Here is a 23,871-nt window from a genome sequence, read left to right on the forward strand (position 1 = left end):
CCTGCAAGCAGGACTGCCTGGACCACCAACATGTCGCGTTTCAGAATGGAGCAGAGGGCAAATCCCATTTGATGCAGTAGGACTCTTCACTCCTCTCTTGACCACACCCCCTCTGTGACACTCTCCTGCATCTGCGCACAAATATCACTATCATCCACAGTGGCAGGAGTGAAAAAAAAGAAAGAAAGAAGAACTTTCTCTAATAAACCTATTCATAATCCCTGTCACTACCAGGTGCACCTTCTCCATGTTGTCCTTGACTTAAGACAAGTAAAGTGTATGGGTTCTTCTCATCATGATGTAACCTCCTTTGACCAAATCCCCTGCATCCAAAGTGACCCAAGAGCACTGGTAAGTGAGGGAGCTGCACAATCCACGAGGACATGCATACATTGCTCTGAGCTGCGAGCATTCTAGAAAGTGACATCCCTGCCCCAAGGCAGCCTAGCTGATGTCCAGAGTCCAGGGCCTTATCTGCTCCTGGTCCTCCTGAGCCAGGCGCCGAGGTCTTCTTGACTAGAGCCAGCCGCTTCCAGCCAGGGCTGCCATCTCATTGCAAGATGCTGAGAGAGGCAGCTGGGGCTCCTTCCCTGGGGAGCCCTAGAGAGAAGAAGGGACGCAGAGGCTCACAAGAGGGTACAGGTTGGTGTATGTAGACGCAAAACTTGTTGTCAACGTTGTAAAACTTGACCACTTCGAATTCCACATCCACGAAGATTCCCACGCGGCGCAGGTCAGGGATGGCACGCAGCTCAGGTGGCTCGAGGGAGTGGGCATGGATCTCTCCCGCCTGCTTGCTGATGATCCAGAAGCCTTGCTCGCAGGACACATCACCCTTGCACTGTCTGTCCACGGATTCCTGGCACACCCCCAGTGCCCACTCGTGGCCTTCTACTTCCACCTCCCAGTAATGGCAGCCCATGGAGAAGGAGGGGCCGCCCAGCACGCTGACCAGCTGAGGGACTCTGCTGGCATCTGGCTCCGTGTTGTGGCTGATTGTGCCACACTGCACGCTCTTCAGATCGCAGGAGAGCAGCAGCAGCGAGTGGGCTGTGCTTGGGTCCAGGCGCACATCCTCCCGCATGCTCCGCACCTCATCCGTGAGATACAGTTCCATCTCTAATAGACCCCAGTGCTGCTTCAAGCTATTGCACGGCTCACACAGCTCTAGAGCACGTACTGGATTACCCCGGAGCTGTGCCTTACACGAGGGGCACTCTATCAGGAAGTCCTCTCTCATCGAATCAGAAGGCTGAATGCAATGCTGACAGAAAACGTGGGAGCATGGGAGCTGAACGGGATCTGAGAAGAACTGTTGGCAGATCGAACAGGTGAACGCCTCTTTCAGGCTTTGGGCCATGGTTCCTGATGGGGCCTTGCAAGCTGAGGCTTCCCAAGTGTCAGGGGACTGGCTCCACACGACCTGCAGTTCTCAGTTCCTACAAGCAGCCAGGAGCCCTTCTTGCACAGCCTGCTCCTCTGTGATCCAGATCCTTCTAAGTAGAAGGAAAAATGGGGAAAAAAGATAGCACTGAGAAAGGAGCATACAAGCAATTCCTCGGGTCACTCCAGATTCATGGCATGCCATCATCTGTTCACAAATGACCAAGTTACCTGGGAAACGCACCTTGGAGACAGTCTTGGCTGAGAAGGAAGCTGACTGGTTGGGCTGGCTTGTGTTCTTACCTTTGTGGCGGGCTGGTCGGCGGGCAGTTGTCTGCTGCCACTGGAGCTTCTCTGTTGATGCTGAGCCCAGGTCACTCTTTCACGAGACCTGGGGCTATGTGGTCTCCACCCAGCAGATGCCTCCACTGATCCCCTGCACTGCACAAATAAAGCAAACACAACAATGATATCCTCATCCACATCCATCTATAACACAAAGTCACCCACATCATTGTCCTCCCAGAAGAGTGACTCTCAGGAAATCTTCCAAGATCCACAAAATGCAAAGCACAACCCAGGGGATCAGAGAATCAGAATCTCTCTGTCTCTGTCTCCCCTCAACCTCGACAAGTCTGACTTTTCCAGATAGCTGCAGAAAGCTTAGGAAAAATTGGCATGAAGATTACATTTTTGAAAAAATACATGTTTTAAACCATTATTGGAAAAAGGTTCAAACCTTGAGTTCAATCCTATCAATGCTTCTCAAGTAAACACGCCTCAACACACAAAGATCATTTCCCCCCCCAAAACCACCCTGACTGCCTGCACCCTTCTTTCAAAAGGCTCACTGTACTTGGTGTTCCCAGCCTGACATCATTTGCCTGTTCCACCTCTACATAGAGGTTGGAAACCCCAGAAAAGACGCAAATGCCCATCCATCCCTACTAAGTGCTTTTGCAGTGTTCATGAATCTGAAATATTAGTATGGAACAAAAATGACATTTTTTTAATCAATAGAATTGTTGAAACCGTTAAGGCCTTTGCTTTAGAACCTAAGGTAAAGTCTAGAAAATTTTAAGGTAAAGCTAAGGAAAAACACAAGAGAAACAAGACATAAAAGCAGCACACACAGCACTATTCAGTCAACTACGTGCACGTCTGAAAAGTGACATGAAGTGAAGCTGTACAACTTGAGAGGAGGTCTGAGAGGAGCAAAGACCCAAAGAAAGAGAACACAAGACTGGCTCCTTCTCACCTCCAATGTGTGAGAAAATCACATTGTAGCCAGAGAGGTGGGAGCGTGACGTGACACAGACAGAAGGGACCACTGACCTGGACGTGGAGACGTCTTCTCCCTGCTGGTGCGGAGGGCCTGAAGCCTCCCTCTCTCACTCTGGGCCGCTCTCTCTCAGGACCTGGAGCTCGGATTCTCTGGTCTTATAAGTGTGCTGAGGCTCCAGACTCCACCCACCGTGGTGTCCTGGGTCCTGCCCTCCACACCCTGATGCTTAAATTCCATCGGGTCTCAACTGCATCATCCTGATTTGGAGTGTGGTGGAGTGAGTCACATGGAAAATGTCAGCCTAGGGAATCCTAAAGCTCAGACCCAAGGAGCCAGTCTACTGCTATTTTGTTCCGACCAGCAGAGCCAGGAACGTGGACAGGGAGCGTGTTTGGGCATGAAGCACCAACAGGAGACCCATAATGGTAGAAGTATCTACCAATCTCTGTATTGCTGCTTCACCTTTGCTTATAATCTCATCCTCCACCACCCTCCACCACCATCTTAATTTAGCCAGAAAATTGGATACAGATGAGTCCAATTAGGCTAGATGTTTTAGCATCAAGCCCAGTTCCTGTTCCTGCCCATCCCAACGAGCACTAACCAACTTATTAGCCCATACCAGGTCCTCCTTTTTTGCTTTTAAAGCAAGCTTGAATGCACCTGTCTTATGTTGTGGACTGTCACGTCAATAGCCTTACCCATCATTGGGAATCTCCATAGCATGACGGAGCCCCTGTGTTAGGTTGGTCACTGCCTGGTCCATCTTACCTGTCACTGGCTGCCATTCAGCCATTGCCTGCTGCAGCTGAACTAAATGTACTTGGGAAGGTTGGTAACCCTGTTCCACGGCTAGGAGTATCTTTAGCTCAGTAGCAATGAGCAGACAATAGTTCCAGGAGTTGAGAAACATTTTGCACTTGCACAGGTGTTACATATATAAAGACATGATGGGGAACAAGAGGCCCTGGCCATATCCCGCAACATCTACTGCTCCTCTGCCAACAAATCAACGTTCTTAGGTTTCACACAGATTGGTTGTGTAATTCCTTGCAGCTTTCTCCCTATACCTTTTCCAAGAATGTTGCTGTACCTCTCCATCTGCTACATAGCTAATTTCTGACCAGATAATAATACCGTCCCATCTGTTGCAAAGTATCCCTTGTCCATCGATTAACTGGCAGGCCCAGCACTACATAGGGAATAACAAAACCACCATTTCCTTCCTTATCTCTCCAGGCCAGTGGGCTGGAACTAAGGGACTTTGGGTCATTCCCAATCCTTGAAGGGTGGTCATGGTGGGTGTAATAGGCCAATCTGGGGGCCAATATTTCTCTGAAGTAAGAGTGGTGTCGGCACCAGTGTTTAGAAGCCCAGTAGATTTCTTTCCTTCTATACTCAACTCCAAGGTAGCGTGGCCAATAACCAGAGGTATCACCAGTGGAACCAAACCCTCCTTTCCTCCGTCCAGCCCTGCAAGCATTATCTGTCTTCACCATGGGGAGCAGCATTAACTGTGCTATTCGTGCCCTGACCCCTGGGGCAAAACTGCAACTGCAGAAAGAACACTGGCTAAAACTTTAATTTTCCCTGTATAGTCTGCATCACTCACTCCTGGGGTAATGTGAACTCCTTTCAAGGCTGTGCTGCTTATTCCAAGCAGAAACCCTACAGTGTCAGGGGCTGGCAGCTGATAAATTCCTGTAGGAATAGCCTAGACCCCCATTTGGGGTGTCAATATGATGAAGGCAGTGGTGTGGAGGTCCAATACCCTGCTGCCTAGGCTCCCTCAGACAAGGTCATGAATGGCCTTTGTGCCTGAGGGACAAACTGAATCACCGCCCCTACATTGGTGCTCCCGTTTCCTGGCATAATGGCTGACCAAAGATGTTCATCTTGGACCTGCATTCATTTGCCCAATGTTTCCCATGTTGGCATCAGGGGCACGCTCCTGGGGCTGCCTGTTCATTCTAACAGGGGCCTGTACACAATCCTGGAATGGGCAGTTCTGGTGGGTATGCCCTAGCCAGCCACATTTGAAACATCCCTGTTTCGGGTGGGACCCTGAGCCTACTATGGTGGTGCCACCACACAATGTTTCTGTAGTGACTACACCCATTATAAGGTCCATACAAAGTTTAACAGACGTGTTAAGGGGTTTATGCTTCCATGGTCTAATTGCCTCCTGGCACCATTTGTTGGCATTTTCATACGCTAGTTGCTTTACAAAATGCATGACCTGTTCTGCATCACCAAGTACTCTACCCACAGCTGCAAGCAGGCAAACTACGAACGCCTGGTAGGGCTCGTCCGGGCCTTGAACAATTTTGAAGAGATGTGCATGGAGCAAGCCCTTAGGTGATAATAGGCTTCCAGGCCCTTACTGCAGCAGCTGTGATCTGAGCATAACCCCCGGGGTCATAATTAAGCTGATTCTGTACATCTGTAAAACTGCCCTCACCTGTCAACATATCATGATTTCTCTTAGGAAGGCCTACCTGTGCATTTAGCAGAGCCGTGTCAAGGCAAAGGTCGTTGAACTCTGACTTCCACGTTAAAAAATCGCCCCCATCTAGCGTGTTCCTACAGAGCTGTTTCCAATCAGCCAGGGACAAATTGGTAGGTGCCCAGGCTTCAATCCTGGAAATGATGAAGGGGGCCAATGGGCCATATATGGCAACAGTGTCCCTCAGGCTTTTTATGTCCTTAAAGGACAGTGCCAGGTGCTGCCTGATTCTCTGCCCTTGCTGATCTTCTACCTCAACCGTTGGGAAGGCAAAGCGCCCAGCAAGGGCTGATGCTGCAGGGTCTCCTGCTCCTGTGCTTGCTGTACCGCACATTCCACACCTGAAATGGAAGTTGAAAGCAGGGGTCCAGTGCAAGCCCTGGCAGTGCGTCTGCCATGTTCCTTCTTCAGCTGAAGGGAGAAACGCTGAAGTTGTTCCTATAAATCTTTCACAGCTGCACCCAGACTTAACGGTGCCAATGGAACAGGCAGCACAGAGGGCTCTGTGCCTGGCCAAAAGATTTTTCTTTTCACACAATATGGGCACATGCTCTACAGGTGGAGGATCCTCGATAAACTCACTTCCATCCCTTCCCCTTTCCTCATCCTCAGAAGAGGACCATGAATCTTCTTCGCACAGTTTCTCCACACTTTGGTTTGGGGTTCCTGGTCCTTTTTTACCCCGGTTTGCAGCTCTCTCCCCTTTGAACAAATGATTTTAAAGAAATTGAGGGGATGACAAAGCACTTTTTAACCAAGTGCCAGAGAAAAATGTGGCAACAAGGAGAGCAAACCATGGGAATATTTCACAGTTTCAACAAATGTCTGTGCAGTCTTAGGCTTAATGTCAGTGCCATGTAACTGCAGTAGATCTCTGATTCCCTTAGTCACCTGCACTTTGCCAAATTCTTGTGCCATGACAACTTTTAACTTATGCTCTGCAAAATATTTTTTACTCTAGGCTTGCCTCTGGAGTTCCAGGGGTCCCTCAGGTTGTCCCTCATGCCCCAGGACAGGGAGATGGTCTGGGGATGAAGTTACTTATGCCCCTGCAAAAATTTTCAATTTTAAGCTTACCTTTGTAGGTCCAGGGGTCCCTTCGATTGTCCTTCGTGCTGTGCCCCAACTTAGGTGCGTTTGCTCAACCAGCAGAGTCAGTAATGTGGACAGGGAGAGGGTCTGGGGATGAAGCCCCTACAGGAGACCAGTGACAGCAGAAATCTCTGCAAAGTCTCTTTATTGCTGCTTCACCTCTCCTTATATACTCTTCCCACCCAAGTCAATTTAGCCAGAAAATTGGATACAGATGAGTCCAATTAGTCCAGGTGTTTTTAGCTACAAGCCCAGTTCTGGTTCCTGTCCATCCCAATGAGTGGCAATCAACTCGTTAGTCCACAATACCATTGGAACCACAACCCCACTTTGCACAACTCCACTTCCCTACCCACTGGATCCCAGAGCCAGTCCAGAGACACAGCCCTGAAACATCATCAGGTCTTAGCTAGTGGCACCTGGCTCTCAGCCTCTCTGATACAATGGTGACTCAACAGGCTCTCATTGTCATGCAGATGTCCTGGATCTCCTCTGCAGGGTGGTTCTTCTCAGGACAGGTGGATAGGATTTGGGGGAGGCTGTTGCTCTGTCATCAGGATTCATCCTATCTTTTTTACTCTCCAGCATTTTCCTAGCAATAAACCACCTGACCTCTGCAATGAGCAATCAGCCCAATTGCTCTTAGAGAGTAGGGTGCCTGCTCATTGCAGCAGGCAAACACAGTGCTGTGTGCTTGCTTTTAGGTTTTGTTTACCTTTTAACCTGATGATATCTTCTTTCTCATACACTAAACTGTTGGAGCACAGGCCTCAAGTTGTTTTTATTGGATCACAATATCTGATTTATTTCTTTATGCCTTTCAAAACTGCCAATGCAAGAGAGGTGGTGTTGGGTGGAGGAGATGTGGTTCTTGGCTGGCTCTCTGCCAGCGCACTGACATCCCGTGTGGATATGTTTTATTGAGTTGTGGCTGCTCCACTTGTGGATGTATCTCCCTCCTAATGACCAGGTCCAACTTCTGTTTGAGCCTGTTCCTTTTCTTTTCCTTCTTTCTTTGTTTTTTCTTTCTTTCTTTTTCATATTGAATACAAAGTCTCATACAGTTTTGAAGAACCTAGGCATTTTCTGCCTTGTGTGATTTCTGCCTTAATGGCTTGGCTGGGTGCTATGTGAACCCAGGCCTGACAACCTAAGTGACACCCACTAGGACACCACGAAAGTCACATAGGCAGACCACTCCTCAAGAAGGAGGTACCTGGTGGTTGATAAGATTCACCGCTCTATAGTCCATCAATTTATACCTTTTGAAAGCTGCTTCCTTCAAACCCACCAATGGAAGCCTGCTAAATCATGACTGTATTATTAATAGCCAAAAATGTATATAAGAACCCTGTGCTGTTCCACCTGGGGACTCATCTCACTCTTTTCTGCCCTGCTTTTTGTGCAGCAGCCTTGGCTGCAGTGGCCCCTCCCCCTCCAGCCTTGCTGAGCTGGCTGGGAGGTGAGGGTGGAGTGGCTGAGAATCCTGGGTTAATCTGAACAAACTGGGCTTTATGCCTTAGCACCAACTTCAGACTCAATGATTTTCTGGGGATCTGACAACCCAGCACAACATTTGGGGTTTCAAAACTCTCCATGAAGAAAAGAGGTGGTGCTTGGCTATCCCTGTGCCTGTGTGCTGGCATTCCCTTTGGTTGTGCATTTTGGAGTGGATGCCTCATTATTTGGGATGCAGCTCCTTGATCACGGCCAGGTCAACCATCTGCAGTAGGCTGGAGAACAGACTCCCGCACCCATGTCAGAGATCCAAGAGAAGTTTCTGGCTTCCGGTTTTGCATCTCTCTCTCTCTCTCTCTCTCTCTCTCTCTCACACACACACACACACTCACATACACTATCTGTCTTCCTCTTACTTTTTGTGTATCTCTCTAACATCCTCCACTCCTCACGCTGTAACTCCTGCAAGTAACATTAATACAACTTTAAAAACAAGTATGAATTGCTTTTGCCTTCCTAGTAAATGCAATTGAAAGAGTGAGTGCAACACTCACCTATGGTGTTTCAGACTGCATTAGCTCTGTGTTGGCAGAGACCATGCTCGGGGAACAGGGTGGAGCCCACCCAAGGCCAACCCTTGAGAAAAGAATGGGGTTCCAAAAACCCAACAGAGATCCAAAGAGAACCAAAGCAAAGAGGAGTCTGCAACACCTTGGAGAAAGACAGGGGCAGAGGAGAATTCTGGCTCTCTGTGTTGAGGCATTAAGCCTGATTTGACAACATGGCCCAAGGCAGCCGTGAGGCGGCAGGCATCATCTGAGAAGTAGCTGGTTCTGTCGACCAGCCAAGCACCACCGCAAAGGGCCAGAAAGCATCCCAAAGCAGTTCAGTGGGGGTGAGGCTGGAAAGGCACAGGACGCAGGTTCAGAAGGGATGCAATTCCTACCGGAGGTGAGGAGATGATGATGCACAATAACCACAAAAACATAGGAAATTGCATACATTTTATTGCAAACACAAGTTTCAATTCTACACCTGCAAATAATACACCACGAAGTGAACACAGACACTGTTTTCATGAGACATGAGTTCAGGAATGAACCTGAGTGATGAGAATTCTGACACTCACAAGAGCTAGAGCGGTGGCTTGTGGCTTGAGCTGGCTGGAACTTGTTTTCAAACATCGCCAAGTGTCGGCACTTGCAGTGACTTGACACCCGTGGCAACAGTTCAGGAGTTCCACAGGCAGAGCCCGCACATCTCCCTCTAGAACAGAGTCCGGGAGGTTCAGCATCCTCTGCCCCACCACAGATGTGACATGTTCCGATGCGAGGGAGGGCCACACTAGCATCTGTCCTGCAAGCAGGACAGCCTGGACCACCAACATGTCGCGTTTCAGAATGGAGCAGAGGGCAAATCCCATTTGATGCAGTAGGACTCTTCACTCCTCTCTTGACCACACCCCCTCTGTGACACTCTCCTGCATCTGCGCACAAATATCACTATCATCCACAGTGGCAGGAGTGAAAAAAGAAAGGAAGAACTTTCTCTAATAAACCTATTCATAATCCCTGTCACTACCAGGTGCACCTTCTCCATGTTGTCCTTGACTTAAGACAAGTAAAGTGTATGGGTTCTTCTCATCATGATGTAACCTCCTTTGACCAAATCCCAAACTGCATCCAAAGTGACCCAAGAGCACTGGTAAGTGAGGGAGCTGCACAATCCACGAGGACATGCATACATTGCTCTGAGCTGCGAGCATTCTAGAAAGTGACATCCCTGCCCCAAGGCAGCCTAGCTGATGTCCAGAGTCCAGGGCCTTATCTGCTCCTGGTCCTCCTGAGCCAGGCGCCGAGGTCTTCTTGACTAGAGCCAGCCGCTTCCAGCCAGGGCTGCCATCTCATTGCAAGAAGCTGAGAGAGGCAGCTGGGGCTCCTTCCCTGGGGAGCCCTAGAGAGAAGAAGGGACGCAGAGGCTCACAAGAGGGTACAGAATCGTACACATGGAGGCAGTCATTGTTTTCAGCATTGAAAAACTTGACCACTTCGAATTCCATATCCACGAAGATTCCCACGCGGCGCAGGTCAGGGATGGCACACGGGTATTCAGGTGGCTCGAGGGAGTGGGCATGGATCTCTCCCGCCTGCTTGCTGATGATCCAGAAGCCTTGCTCACAGGACACATCACCCTTGCACTGTCTGTCCACGGATTCCCGGCACACCCCCAGTGCCCACTCGTGGCCTTCTATTTCCACCTCCCAGTAATGGCAGCCCATGGAGAAGGAGGGGCTGCCCAGCACGCTGACCAGCTGAGGGACTCTGCTGGCATCTGGCTCCGTGTTGTGGCTGATTGTGCCACACTGCACGCTCTTCAGATCGCAGGAGAGCAGCAGCAGCGAGTGGGCTGTGCTTGGGTCCAGGCGCACATCCTCCCGCATGCTCCGCACCTCATCCGTGAGATACAGTTCCATCTCTAATAGACCCCAGTGCTGCTTCAACCACTGGCTGTAAGCTTCCACGTGCGGATCACTTATAGCTCTCTCGTTGACTGCCCTACACGAGGGGCACTCTATCAGGAAGTCCTCTCTCTCCAACTCCCACTGATCAAGGCAATGCCGACAGAAAACGTGGGAGCATGGGAGATAAACGGGATCTGTGAAGAACTGGAGGCAGATTTCACAGATGGCCTCCTGTTTCAGGCTTTGGGCCATGGTTCCTGATGGGGCCTTGCAAGCTGAGGCTTCCCAAGTGTCAGGGGACTGGCTCCACACGACCTGCAGTTCTCAGTTCCTACAAGCAGCCAGGAGCCCTTCTTGCACAGCCTGCTCTTCTGTGTTCCAGATGCTTCTAAGTAGAAGGAAAAATGGGGAAAAAAGATAGCACTGAGAAAGGAGCATACAAGCAATTCCTTGGGTCACTCCAGATTCATGGCATGCCATCATCTGTTCACAAATGACCAAGTTACCTGGGAAACGCACCTTGGAGACAGTCTTGGCTGAGAAGGAAGCTGACTGGTTGGGCTGGCTTGTGTTCTTACCTTTGTGGCGGGCTGGTCGGCGGGCAGTTGTCTGCTGCCACTGGAGCTTCTCTGTTGATGCTGAGCCCAGGTCACTCTTTCACAAGACCTGGGGCTATGTGGTCTCCACCCAGCAGATGCCTCCACTGATCCCCTGCACTGCACAAATAAAGCAAACACAACAATGATATCCTCATCCACATCCATCTATAACACAAAGTCACCCACATCATTGTCCTCCCAGAAGAGTGACTCTCAGGAAATCTTCCAAGATCCACAAAATGCAAAGCACAACCCAGGGGATCAGAGAATCAGAATCTCTCTGTCTCTGTCTCCCCTCTCAACCTCGACAAGTCTGACTTTTCCAGATAGCTGCAGAAAGCTTAGGAAAAATTGGCATGAAGATTACATTTTTGAAAAAATACATGTTTTAAACCAATAATGGAAATGAGATGATCCCGGTCTGCTGAGGTCTTGGCCACACCTTCTGTCGGGCAGCACAAACATTGCCCACCCATATTTCCAAACTGCTTTTGAAACCACCAATGGGGAACATCTTACTGCAGCTTCCCTGCCCAACAAGGAAGGGTCAGGGAATGCTTCAAATCCCAGCACACTTCCTCAACCTTTTGGTTGATCTCTCCCTCCCCTGTCCAGAGGCAGCCCCTCTCCTGGCTTTCTCTCTGGAGCGGCTTTCCCCTTTACCCTCCTTTCCCTGCTCACCTGTCCCTTTGCAAATAAGCTTTTCTGTCTGCAACAGATTCCCAGATCCCAGATTTTCATTTCTACCCTAAGCTGAAGGAAAGAGCCCACTGGGCATTTCTGGTAACATGTTTTGCCTGGCTCTTAACAAAAAAGAGACTTAGACTTTGATTGAAATGAGGACTTTACAAGGTCTGTATGCCTTCCCTGAAGTGGGACTGCACCTGTGGAAGTGACCCTTGGAACCCCATTGCTCTACATTATCATGGAGTCCCCCTGAGCATGGCCTAGCTATTCTTGAACCTCCAGAGGGTTTGTTTTATTAGGGGTGTGGTTTAGGAAGAATGACTGTTATGGCCTTCAGAGGCTCTAATCCCCAACCACCTATTTACCCTTTCCAATCACCTTCATGTTCCTTCTGGGTACAAGGCCATGGGTTAGCGTGTTTGGAGGAAACCTGGAGGAGCATTGATTGTTTCTGGCAGAGGCCACTCTTCTGCATGCCTAGAAACTCCCCAGGTAGATTCTGAACACTGACCACCCAAATGGATACCCTAGTGTTGGGCTCACAGCCATGTTTTGGGCTGGTTCTTCCTCCATGGTGGAGTGGTGAGACTCCTGGCCACTCCCAAGAGTGTGCGACTTGGGATGATCCTTTAAGGTGACTTGTAGGGAGCTTTGGATGACCCTCTACACTTCCCTGATGAGTTGAGGAAAGGCCAGTCCCTTGACTCTGTCTCCATTCTATCACCCAAGCAGCTTTCTGCCTCTGAAACACAAATAGCCTTAGAATGGGAGATTGCATTTGGAACTGAACTGTTAGGATATTGTTCCCTTAGAAGCTGATAGCCTACAGGGAGTCTTTCAGGAATTCAGGGGACCCTCAGTCAAGTAGAAACCTAATCACCTTTGAAGCCAGAACCAGCCATAGAAAAGGAGGGACATGCTTGGAATCTGCCCCCTGAAGAATTTCAGACTCTGTTTATGTTCCTATTGTGATTCTTATCTGTCTCCATTTGGGAGGGGTCAAAATTCCCAAATCAGCACCAGGTAGGTAATGTCAGAGGCTTGCTCTAGCTGGTCATTTGGCTTCCCAGTTTGTTTTGGGCCAAGCCTATTATAAGGCATGCTCCCGTAGATACTTTACCGATTTTAAGCCAAATTGAAGACTACACACAAATCTGTGGGCTTTTATTTTTATCAAGCAGTAAGCATCAGCAGTCATCATCCTTAGCTCCAGTGGCAACTTTATATTTTCAGGGAAAAAGATCGTGGTGGAGAAATGGTTACTGAGGGCTCAGGACCCTCCATGGGGGATGAGACCATGGTCAGGGACAGGTGGGACGAGGCAGGGGTGATAGTAGTAATCCCCAAGCTCGTGGATCCTGTCCTGGGGGACTGCAGGGCCACTACTGTAATGACCGCACACAGGGTCAGACTGGACTTGCCCCCAGCTCTGACATATAGTTCGGGCAAAGGCTAGACAAGGTAGAAGGGGTCAAGCCCGCCTCTCTAGCCTATTCATTGTCTCTTTGTTGCTCAGATGGGATCTCCTGGACTCCTCTTGGTTTAGACTTGCATGCAGGCCTGGTCCAAATACTCCCTTGTTAATGGTAAAAGTTGGCGTCCCACAGGGAGTCATAATTACCATACTATCTCAGAATTAGACAGTTATTGTAGGCGTTGGGATAGTTGAGTAGAAATTTCTTATGCTTGGATATTTCTCCATGTGAGGAGTTATTAGAAGGTCATCATGAAGACTGAGACCCTGCCTGGTGCCATTCCTCTCACAGCTCACAAAATTTGCGCTGGCCGTCCAATCAGATGTAATCTGGTATTTCACCTGACAATCCCACCCCTAATCTCCCAACCCCGCCCACTCAAACATCTCCAGGCACCAATCCCATTGGGCCTGCCCACAATCCCTCCCCATCCTGGCCCCCACACCTTGCGGGTTCACCTGAACATAAGGGACCTCAGATGTCTTCATCTTTCCCTTTTTTGCCCCCACTGCTTTCCCACCACCTGCATCCTGTATTTGCCGCGCTGGAATAAATGTAAGATACCTCGTTGGGTCTAGTATTTGACTCATGATAAAGAACCAGGCTGTAAACGTAATAATGTAAAACTGGAACTTCAACTGTTTTAAAGAAACTGGGATCATCTTAAGAATGGCAGAATAGGGCTCAGCGCAGTGGCATAGCAGTTAATGTCCTCTCCTTGAATGTTCCAGGATCCCATATGGGAGCCGGTTCTAATCCCAGCAGCCCCGCTTCCCATCCAGCTCCCTGCTTGTGGCCTGGAAAAGTAGTGGAGGATGGCCCAAAGCGTTGGCATTCTGCACCTGTGTGGGAGAGCTAGAAGAAGTTCCTGGCTCCTAGCTTCGGACTGTTGCAGTCCCTTGGGGAATGAATCATCCCACAGAAGATCTTCCTCTCTCGTCTCCTCTTTCTGTAAGTCTGACTTTGCAATAAAAATAAAATATTAAAAAAAAATGGCAGGAAGGGGAAAAAAAGTTCAGACACCTGGGGAGTTGGTACTTTCAGATTCAAAGGAAGAATGTAATTTGCAAATGAATAAAGATTTTCCTCTCTCTTTGAAGGAATCACCTGAAGGGATTCCCTCAGGCCCTCCTCCTCCACAGGGACCTAATCTCTGCTCATCTCACCCTTTGCAGCCCTGTCCCTCTAATCCACAGGCAAAGTAAGAAGCTTCCAGGCCTTATCCTGGAGTGAAAGGAGATGCCATGCTTCCTCTTCAAGCAGTAGGGATAGAGTTTGGTGTACAAATAGACCTTTCTCTCTTGGAGAAATCAAGGAAATGAAAATGATTTGAACAGTTATACTGACAATCCTGATCATTATGTACAAACTTTTGAATGACTCGAGTCTGTGTATGACCTAGCTTGAAAGGACGTAATATTACTGGTAGACAACACTCTGACCTCCTTAGAGAGAGAGAGGGTGCTGGAACAGGCTCTTGAGGCTGGAAACAGTTATGCAGTTCAGGGGAAAAGCATCATAGACAAGGCAAATATCCCCATTGGAGCAGAGGCGAGCCCCACAAAGAATCCCAACTGGGATCCAGAGGACGAATGACACGAGTGGGAATGAAATCACTTCATTTATTGTATTTTGGAGGAATTAAGATAGCCAAAAATTATGCCTTTTAAACTATAGCCAGCTCACCACTCTTCATGGGGTGGGGGTGGGGGGTGGTAATGAACCACCAATGACTTCTAGAATGCCTCAAGGGGGCAATTGTGAAGTTCACTACTTTAGACCCAGATAAAGCAGAGGGTGGAGCAAGCCTCAATAACAAGTTCCTTGTGCAGTCGGTGGCAGAGATCAGGAGAAAGCTGCAAAAGCTTATGGCAGACCCTGATAAGTCCTCCTTGGACCAGTTGATCCAGGCAGCCGATGCTGTTTACTATAGTCGAGACTTAGAGAAGAAAAGGTGGAAAGACAGGCACCACTGTGAAATGCTGGGTGCTATGAATGCATCCACCTCTGGAAAAAGGACCCTGCAGTGCTGCTACAACTGGGGGAAGCCAGGCCATTTTCGGAGGGAGTGCTCTCGAACCAAAGGCCAGGAGTTTCCTCCGGGGCCATGTTCCATCTGCAAGAGGGATCATTGGAAATCAGTCTGCCCCCAGCTCCTGAGGATCCCCAGTGATGGGTCCCAGAGACTGCTATTAAGGCTCCCACCACCTGGGTTTGTACTGAGTAGCCTTCAGTATCTCTGGTGAGATCTCAAAAGGTCAGTTTCTTACCAGACACGGGTGCTCACTTTTCTGCCTTGCCATTCTCTCCTGGGCTGAGATCCATTCAAAGTAACTCTAAAACATCTCTGGTCATGGGCTTGTACTTGGGGAGATCTCCACTTCTACCACTCTTTCCTTGTTATTCCAGACACTGGACCCTTTATTGGGGACGATATATTATAGACTTAGTCTTGACCCCTGATGTGCAAGGTTGTTCTCCCTCCTGGGGTAGATACTGACTCTGCAGTCTGAAATCAGCACCCCCTGCCAACCAGATTGGAACCAACCTGGGAACTACTGGAGGATCCAGAACTACTTCTGAGAAAAAGCACGTAACATATAAGCAGTTTCTATGAGCACCTCCCCCACATCCTGTCACCCAATATCATCATTGCAGCTAGAGGGATGGGGCACTAAGAACACTATCGGGCAGGCTTAAACAATCATGCCCATTGGTGAACGGGCTTGTCAACTTGAGGTTATCAGAGGGCTACATCTAGCACAGCACAGGCAACGGGAGTGGATTTTTCACTCCTGGGCACAAGCTATTCTAACGGAGACAATCCCAAAGGCATGGAAGGGCGAGCGTGCGTCAAGTGTGCTGCTTTCACCCTCACCTCCCTCCTGTGGTCTTTAGCTCACACCTGGATCCCACAGGCTAGCCATAGATATCCTCATTTCAGTACTCCTAACTCATGCTATTCTGACGAGTGTGTCCAAGTGCAAAACAAGGACATACTTGTACTTGCAGGAGTCCCAGAACAGGCATGGTGCAGGAACTGGGGGGGCTGAACAGATATTTCTGTCTCTACCATCTTAGATATTGGGTAAGAAACCTAGCCTGTGGACCCTCTTTGCATCTGTACTACCACAACCTCCATGTGGAGCATGCAACTGGCTGCTCAGCTGTCTTATGTTTGTTTCCTGATTAGGGGTCTTCAGACTTTCTGCGGCCTTGAACTTGCAAACTTGGATGACGACCAGACCAACTTCTGCCATGGAAACTTGGGTAGCCCGGACCATCTCTCTGTGGATCCCACACCTCCAAGGGCCCCTTTAACCAAACAACGCCCTGTTTCAGCAGGAACCAGCCAGAAGATACCATCACCCTTTACATCTGCAGAAGTAGGATGAGATTCGAAGAGGTGGGGTCTGAGATGATCCCGGTCTGCTGAGGTCTTGGCCACACCTCCTGTCGGGCAGCACCAACATTGCCCACCCATATTTCCAAACTGCTTTTGAAACCACCAATGGGGAACATCTTACTGCAGCTTCCCTGCCCAACAAGGAAGGGTCAGGGAATGCTTCAAATCCCAGCACACTTCCTCAACCCTTTGGTTGATCTCTCCCTCCCCTGTCCAGAGGCCCCTCTCCTGGCTTTCTCTCTGGAGCGGCTTTCCCCTTTACCCTCCTTTCCCTGCTCACCTGTCCCTTTGCAAATAAGCTTTTCTGTCTGCAACAGATTCCCAGATCCCAGATTTTCATTTCTATCCTAAGCTGAGGAAAGAGCCCACTGGGCATTTCTGGTAACAGAAAAAGGATTCAAGCCTTGTGTTCAGGGGGACAAAAGTAGAATCCTATCAATGCTTCTCAAGTAAACACGCCTCAACACACAAAGATCATTGTCCCCCCCCCCCCAAAACCACCCTGACTGCCTGCACCCTTCTTTCAAAAGGCTCACTGTACTTGGTGTTCCCAGCCTGACATCATTTGCCTGTTCCACCTCTGCATAGAGGTTGGAAACCCCAGAAAAGACGCAAATGCCCATCCATCCCTACTAAGTGCTTTTGCAGTGTTCATGAATCTGAAATATTAGTATGGAAAAAAATGCCCTTTGTTTAATCAACAGAATTATTGAAACCATTAAGGCCTTTACTTTAGGACCTAAGGTAAAGTCTAGAAAATTTTAAGGTAAAGCTAAGGAAAAACACAAAAGAGAGACAAGACATAAAAGCAGCACACACAGCACTATTCAGTCAACTACGTGCATGTCTGAAAAGTGACATGAAGTGAAGCTGTACAACTTGAGAGGAGGTCTGAGAGGAGCAAAGACCCAAAGAAAGAGAACACAAGACTGGCTCCTTCTCATCTCCAATGTGTGAGAAAATCATATTTTAGTCAAAGAGTGGAGAAGGCTTTAGCTGCTAGGCTACCGCACTGGTCCCTTTAACTGCTAAGCTATTACACCAGAATCCTCCCCTGTAAATTTCAGATATTTACTAGCATTCCTATGTATGCACACTCCAAAAACTTTTTGCACAGACATCAATTCTAATATCAGCATATATTAGGTATTAATGTTAGAAACTTAGCATTGCAATAGTATCTTAAAAATTATAGCCAATTATATATAAAACTTAGAAGATTCATTTCTCAGATTTTCTGACTTCCCCATCTCTTTCTCAACACGCTTAAACGTTGAAGTATTTTGTCCCAGCTTTCTCTTACCATTCTGATAGCCATACTCCTGCAGGACAAAATATTCTACAAGCAATGCTCTTCCTTAATTCTTCTGTAACCTTCTCACTAAGCACACACTCTCAGGCTTCTAACCATTTGCCATCTGCTAATCTTGATTTACATTTGAATTACAATTTGACTCCAAATTAAGACATTTTCTGAATAAAAGCATACAAAATGTTAAATACAATGGCTTTAAGCAGTTTTTAACCATTTTTCCCAGTTTATGGAAACACATCGTAACACAAACCAGACTCAAAACTGGGAATGAGAAGTTTTCAAATAACCTTGTTCTAGCTGATTTGGGAATTTCCCTCTTATCAAATTAAGGCAGGGACAACAGGGACAAAGTCTCAAGATCTTCAAAGGGCAAACTCCAACATGCCCCTCCCTTTCCCTGGCTGGCAGGCCTAGAGCTTCTCCTTGGCTTCTGTTTTATTGAAGTCAAGAGAGCCGAAAACTTTAATTTGGCTGTTGTGTTTTGAGCTCACTGCTTGTGGCCTGCGAAGGCCCAGGGACCCTGCACCCATGTGGGAGACCTGGAAGAATTTCTGGCTCCTGGCATCGGATTGGCTAAACTCCAGCCGTTGAGGCGGCTTGGGGAATGAACTATTGGATGGAACATCTTCCCCTCTGTCTCTCCTCCTCCTCTCTGTATATCTGCCAATCTAAAAAAAGAAAAATCTTTAAAAAAGAGAGACCATGTAGGAATTTACTCAAGTTAGTAAATAGGTTTAGTTGCTAAGATGAAAAAAACAAAAGTTGTTAAAACACTGTTGTTGTCTTTCCACAAACAATCAGACAATAAGGCAGTGAGGAGAAAGCAATGCCAATGCAAAACAAACAAACAAACATAAACTAAACAATTTAAAATATCATCTCCATTATCCAGTCTCGTAATCCATCAGTCAAACACACAACCCTGGAATCCAATGTTTGGAACATAAACAAGGACCCTGTTTCAGATCTTCGACTTGCTCCCTGGGAAGCGCCACTTCCTGGGACCCCCGGCTGTCAGCCGAGATGCCAGCTGGGCCGCCAATGCCAGCACGTCCACCTAGGCTGTATGTCAGTTCCTGGCTTCTTGTTCTGGAACACCTCCCACTCAGGGGACTACTGCCTGGAACTCTCAGCCGTTGTCCCCACTCTGTCCAGAGATTCACTTTGGGATGGGACCTTCTACCAGTGCCCCCACTAAAACTGAAGGGCACCCTCGTAGGCTTAAACCAATTCTGGGTAAGGGGCTCTCTCGCAGTCTCTCACAGTACAAAATTTAGTGCCAAATTCAGCTATCCAATTTAATATTTAACCTTTAGCCACAAACACAGAACACACAGCAACTTAAGAACAAGACAAACACAAAGAGTTTAGGCCTAAGAAAAGAAAACCAACCAGAGGGGACGTGCCTGCTCCTTAGGCGAAAACACCTGACCCATTGGAGCTTGCTGCCCCCTCACTGGGTGCAAAAAAAAAATCCCACCAAAAATCATCTGAAAAGAAAAAAAGAAAAACGGGGCCTGGCGGCATGGCAGTGGCTAAAGTCCTCGCCTTGAACAAGCCAGGATCCCATATAGGTGCTGGTTCTAATTCCGGCAGCTCCACTTCCCATCTAGCTCCCTGCTTGTGGCCTGGGAAAGCAGTCGAGGACGGCCCAAAGCCTTGGGACCCTGTACCCATGTGGGATACCCAGAAGAAGCTCCTGGCTCCTGGCTTCGGATTGGCATAGCATTGGCCATTGCACTCACTTGGGGAGTGAGTGAATCATTGGACAGAAGATCTTGCTCTCTGTCTCTGCTCCTCTCTGTGTATATGACTTTCCAATAAATAAATCAATCTTAAAAAGAGCACACAGGCCGTTCAGCCTGCAAGATCAGATTCTTAGTAGCAACGAGCCATGAACAAATGGATTTTGAAACTGAGGTTCCCCAAAAGCTAAGGAAAAACACAAGAGAAACAAGACATAAAAGCAGCACACACAACACTATTCAGTCAACTACGTGCATGTCTGAAAAGCGACATGAAGTGAAGCTGTACAACTTGAGAGGAGGTCTGAGAGGAGCAAAGACCCAAAGAAAGAGAACACAAGACTGGCTCCTTCTCACCTCCAATGTGTGAGAAAATCACATTGTAGCCAGAGAGGTGGGAGCGTGACGTGACACAGACAGAAGGGACCACTGACCTGGACATGGAGACGTCTTCTCCCTGCTGGTGCGGAGGGCCTGAAGCCTCCCTCTCTCACTCTGGGCCGCTCTCTCTCAGGACCTGGAGCTCGGATTCTCTGGTCTTATAAGTGTGCTGAGGCTCCAGACTCCACCCACCGTGGTGTCCTGGGTCCTGCCCTCCACACCCTGATGCTTAAATTCCATCGGGTCTCAACTGCATCATCCTGATTTGGAGTGTGGTGGAGTGAGTCACATGGAAAATGTCAGCCTAGGGAATCCTAAAGCTCAGTCCCAAGGAGCCAATCTACTGCAATTGGAACCACAACCCCAATTTGCACAACTCCACTTCCCAACCCACTGGATCCCAGAGCCAGTCCAGAGACACAGCCCTGAAACATCATCAGGTCTTAGCTAGTGGCACCTGGCTCTCAGCCTCTCTGATACAATGGTGACTCAACAGGCTCTCATTGTCATGCAGATGTCCTGGATCTCCTCTGCAGGGTGGTTCTTCTCAGGACAGGTGGATAGGATTTGGGGGAGGCTGTTGCTCTGCCATCAGGATTCATCCCATCTTTTTTACTCTCCAGCATTTTCCTAGCAATAAACCACCTGACCTCTGCAATGAGCAATCAGCCCAATTGCTCTTAGAGAGTAGGGTGCCTGCTCATTGCAGCAGGCAAACACAGTGCTGTGTGCTTGCTTTTAGGTTTTGTTTACCTTTTAACCTGATGATATCTTCTTTCTCATACACTAAACTGTTGGAGCACAGGCCTCAAGTTGTTTTTATTGGATCACAATATCTGATTTATTTCTTTATGCCTTTCAAAACTGCCAATGCAAGAGAGAGGTGGTGTTGGGTGGAGGAGATGTGGTTCTTGGCTGGCTCTCTGCCAGCGCACTGACATCCCGTGTGGATATGTTTTATTGAGTTGTGGCTGCTCCACTTGTGGATGTATCTCCCTCCTAATGACCAGGTCCAACTTCTGTTTGAAACTGTTCTTCTTCTTTTCCTTTTCTTTTCTTTTCTCTTCTCTTCTTTTCTTTTCCTTTTTGAAATATTTAATATAAAGTTTTATGTAGGTGTTTCTTTCAAAACTCTCAGTGGAGCAGAGACGTGGTAGTGGTGGGTAGCAGGCAGGTGGTGCTTGGCTATCCCTGTGCCTGTGTGTTGCCATTCCCATATGTTTACTGGTTCATGTCCTGACTGCTACACTTTCGATCCAGCTCTGTGTTTGTTGCCTTGGATGCAGTTGAGAATGACCCAAAGTCCTGGGACTGTGCATCCACACAGTACATCCTTAAGAATCTCCTGACTCCTGTCTTTGGATCAGCTCAGCTCCAGCCTTTGTAGTCAATTGGCACTGAACCAACAGATGGAAAATCTTTTTTTATGTATATCCTCTTTTTGAGCCATCCTTTGAAAAAAATAAAATAAAGCTAAAATAAGTAATTTAGTTGATATGGTGGTGATTGGGTGCACAGGGACTCTTGGTGATAAAATTTGTGATTAATATCACATCAAAGGGAAAAGTGGAGCTTGTGAAGAGTGACTCAAACTGGAAATTATGCAGATCCTTGTCATTTCTGCCAGTTTCTTTAACACTTGCTATAGACTAACACTCAGCCATCCTCTGTTGGATACTGTATCCACCAATGCCCAGTTGCATAGTCCATCTACTAATGCCCTCCACATCTGCTCAGAGTCCTGGTCTGATGGGTCCAGCTATCAATGCCCTTGGACCATTTTATCAACCAATCCCAGTGGTGCTTCCTCTAAATGCATCATCCTTTCAAATTCCTCTGACCACTTTCTCTCTCTCTTCATTTCTTTCAGGTCAGGCAATTGCTCTTTCGTGCGCCAAATAAAAACGTGTCACTCCCTGTTTTTCTGTGCCTTGGATTCATGGCTGTGAGTTGAACACTGTAGAAAAGAGCTAACAGTAATGAGAGACGCGGAGTTGGAAGCTGCTGGCTCACTCCCTTTACATGCCAGCAAGGCAGACTGTGATAGACTCCCCTCCCTCCCTCTCCCCCCTCTCTCCCCTCTCCTCCCCTCTCCGTTTCCTGGGATGTAACATTAGAAAGAGATAGTGTTCTTTAGCTACTCATACTCCTCCAATACTCACTACCTTCGGTTTGAGTTTTTCTTTCCTTCTTTTTTTCTTTTAAAGGTCAGATATACAGAGAGGAGGAGAGACAGAGAGGAAGATCTTCCATCCGAGGATTCAGTCCCCAAGTGAGCGCAATGACCAGAGCTGTTTCGATCTGAAGCCAGGGGCCCAGATGTTCTTCTGGGTCTACCATGTGGGTGCAGGTTCCCGAGGCTTTGGACTGCCCTCGACTGCTTTCCCAGGCCACAAGCAGGGAGCTGGATGAGAGGCAGGGCTGCCGGGATTAGAACTGGCACACATATGGGATCCTGGTGCTTGCAAGGCAAGGACGTTATCTGCTAGGCTACCACATCGGTCCCTACCTTCTTCTTTGAGTTTTGACTTGAATGCACATGTGGACTTTGTGATTGTCAACACTCCCCTTGACTCAGTCATGCATGTTTAACACTCTTATCCAGTGCTTTGAGCCAGATGTCCTCTCTGTCCAGCCAGATAATGGCAGTTAAGGGGATGTTCCCCCTAAGAATTTCACACTTTCTCTATGATGTCTCTTCTAGTACCCCGCATAAAGAGATAAGTGGGCCTGGGCCTCACACACGCCTGGGCAAGCCTTGCCACCCACCTAATTATGAAACCCCGCTTGTCAACTTCTACTTGCTTCTCAAAGAGAAATTTATGGATTTAGGTAGCAGCAGAAATTTCCTGGGTACTCTACCGACTCTGTTCTTTGGGAACTCGTGTATCTAATCTACTTGTTAGATGCTTCTCCAGGCATAAAGTTCAAGTGCCAGTGCATGTAAAACCTCAAAAACAGTTTCTGCTAGTTACCACTGTGGCCCTGAAGGCCACTTGTGCTGGAGTTTTGGCTTTACCATAGGTGCCTCCTTTGCCATAAGTACAGGGAGGGGATGAAGGGGCCCAGGACTAGAAGCAGGCAGAATTATCTCCACAATCCTGCAAACTATTTTGTTTCTTCTTTTTACATCCTGTTTCTCAAGATTTCACCAGACACAATAACTAACTCTTCCTAGACTAACACAAGCCCAGACTCATCAATGTTCTAGCCTAACCCTCCTCATGGCATCCTCCTTCTGAATAATACCATAAAACACAAAGGTGGGAGGGTTATGTTGAACAGAAGCATCTCATGAAGAAGCTGAGGGCTTCAGAGGATAAGATAGCTTATCACAAGCCAGGAACACCTTGGTAAGCTTGAAACACCACATAGCAGAGTCCCAGTGCTATCTCTCCTTCCTGCCTCACTTTGGCCACCAACAAAAGAAGAGAGCTCCGTTATCCTCAATGTTATCTTTGCTGAGGTCAGTCACTCTTATCCAGAAGTGTTTCAAATGCCAAGTGTACACAGAAGATCAGTAATGACTCATTACAGCCACAAGTATGCACAAAAATGAGCCTCCGCCTCCGCCCCATCACATCTTCAGTGTCTACAAGCCCAGGGCTATACCCTGTGAATACATCTCCCTCATGGGTCACCCAGCCACGTGGAAGTGGTCTCAGGATGGGATGTCCCCCTCTAGGGAGCAATCCATCAGGCTCACTCTTTTTTTTTTTTTTTTAAGATTTATTTATTTATTTACACTTTTCTTTCTTTTTTTAAATTAGGGCACAAAGGGTCAAGAATGTGGGTAAGACCATTGTTTCCACATTTTTTGGTGTGTATATCTCGATTAAGGAGGGAGATAAAGGGAGAAGCCCCACCCAACCTCCCACCTCAGTCCAGGCTCCCTGACATGGGGCATTCTACCAGGGCATTGCTCAGGTGATTTTGATAGTTCAACAGTTCGGAATTGCTGCCCATCTCACCATTCCAAGCATGATGGAATCTCTCCAGAGTCCACTGGCTGACACAGCTCACCTTAAAATCTCTGCCCAGATCTTCACTGCCAACACATGGCTGGGGCAGATGATTG

The 23,871-nt window shown here is 48.0% G+C and overlaps 2 protein-coding genes across 2 annotated transcripts; both read right to left on the bottom strand.

Moving 5' to 3' along the window:
• Positions 1-550: 550 nt before the first annotated feature.
• On the bottom strand, positions 551-1,360 carry LOC121156370 (ret finger protein-like 4B). The gene has a single exon (XM_040979993.1). The coding sequence runs from the start codon at positions 1,358-1,360 to the stop codon at positions 551-553; it is 810 nt and encodes a 269-aa protein (XP_040835927.1).
• An 8,267-nt stretch (positions 1,361-9,627) lies between these two features.
• On the bottom strand, positions 9,628-10,437 carry LOC121156371 (ret finger protein-like 4B). Its single transcript, XM_040979994.1, has one exon. It carries the CDS (start codon positions 10,435-10,437, stop codon positions 9,628-9,630), a length of 810 nt encoding a protein of 269 aa, XP_040835928.1.
• Between the last annotated feature and the right edge of the window lie 13,434 nt (positions 10,438-23,871).

This window comes from Ochotona curzoniae, unplaced genomic scaffold (genome assembly GCF_017591425.1).
Source record: "Ochotona curzoniae isolate NIBS_2020 unplaced genomic scaffold, NIBS_Ocur_1.0 contig_3368, whole genome shotgun sequence".
Classification (NCBI taxonomy): Eukaryota; Metazoa; Chordata; class Mammalia; order Lagomorpha; family Ochotonidae; genus Ochotona; species Ochotona curzoniae.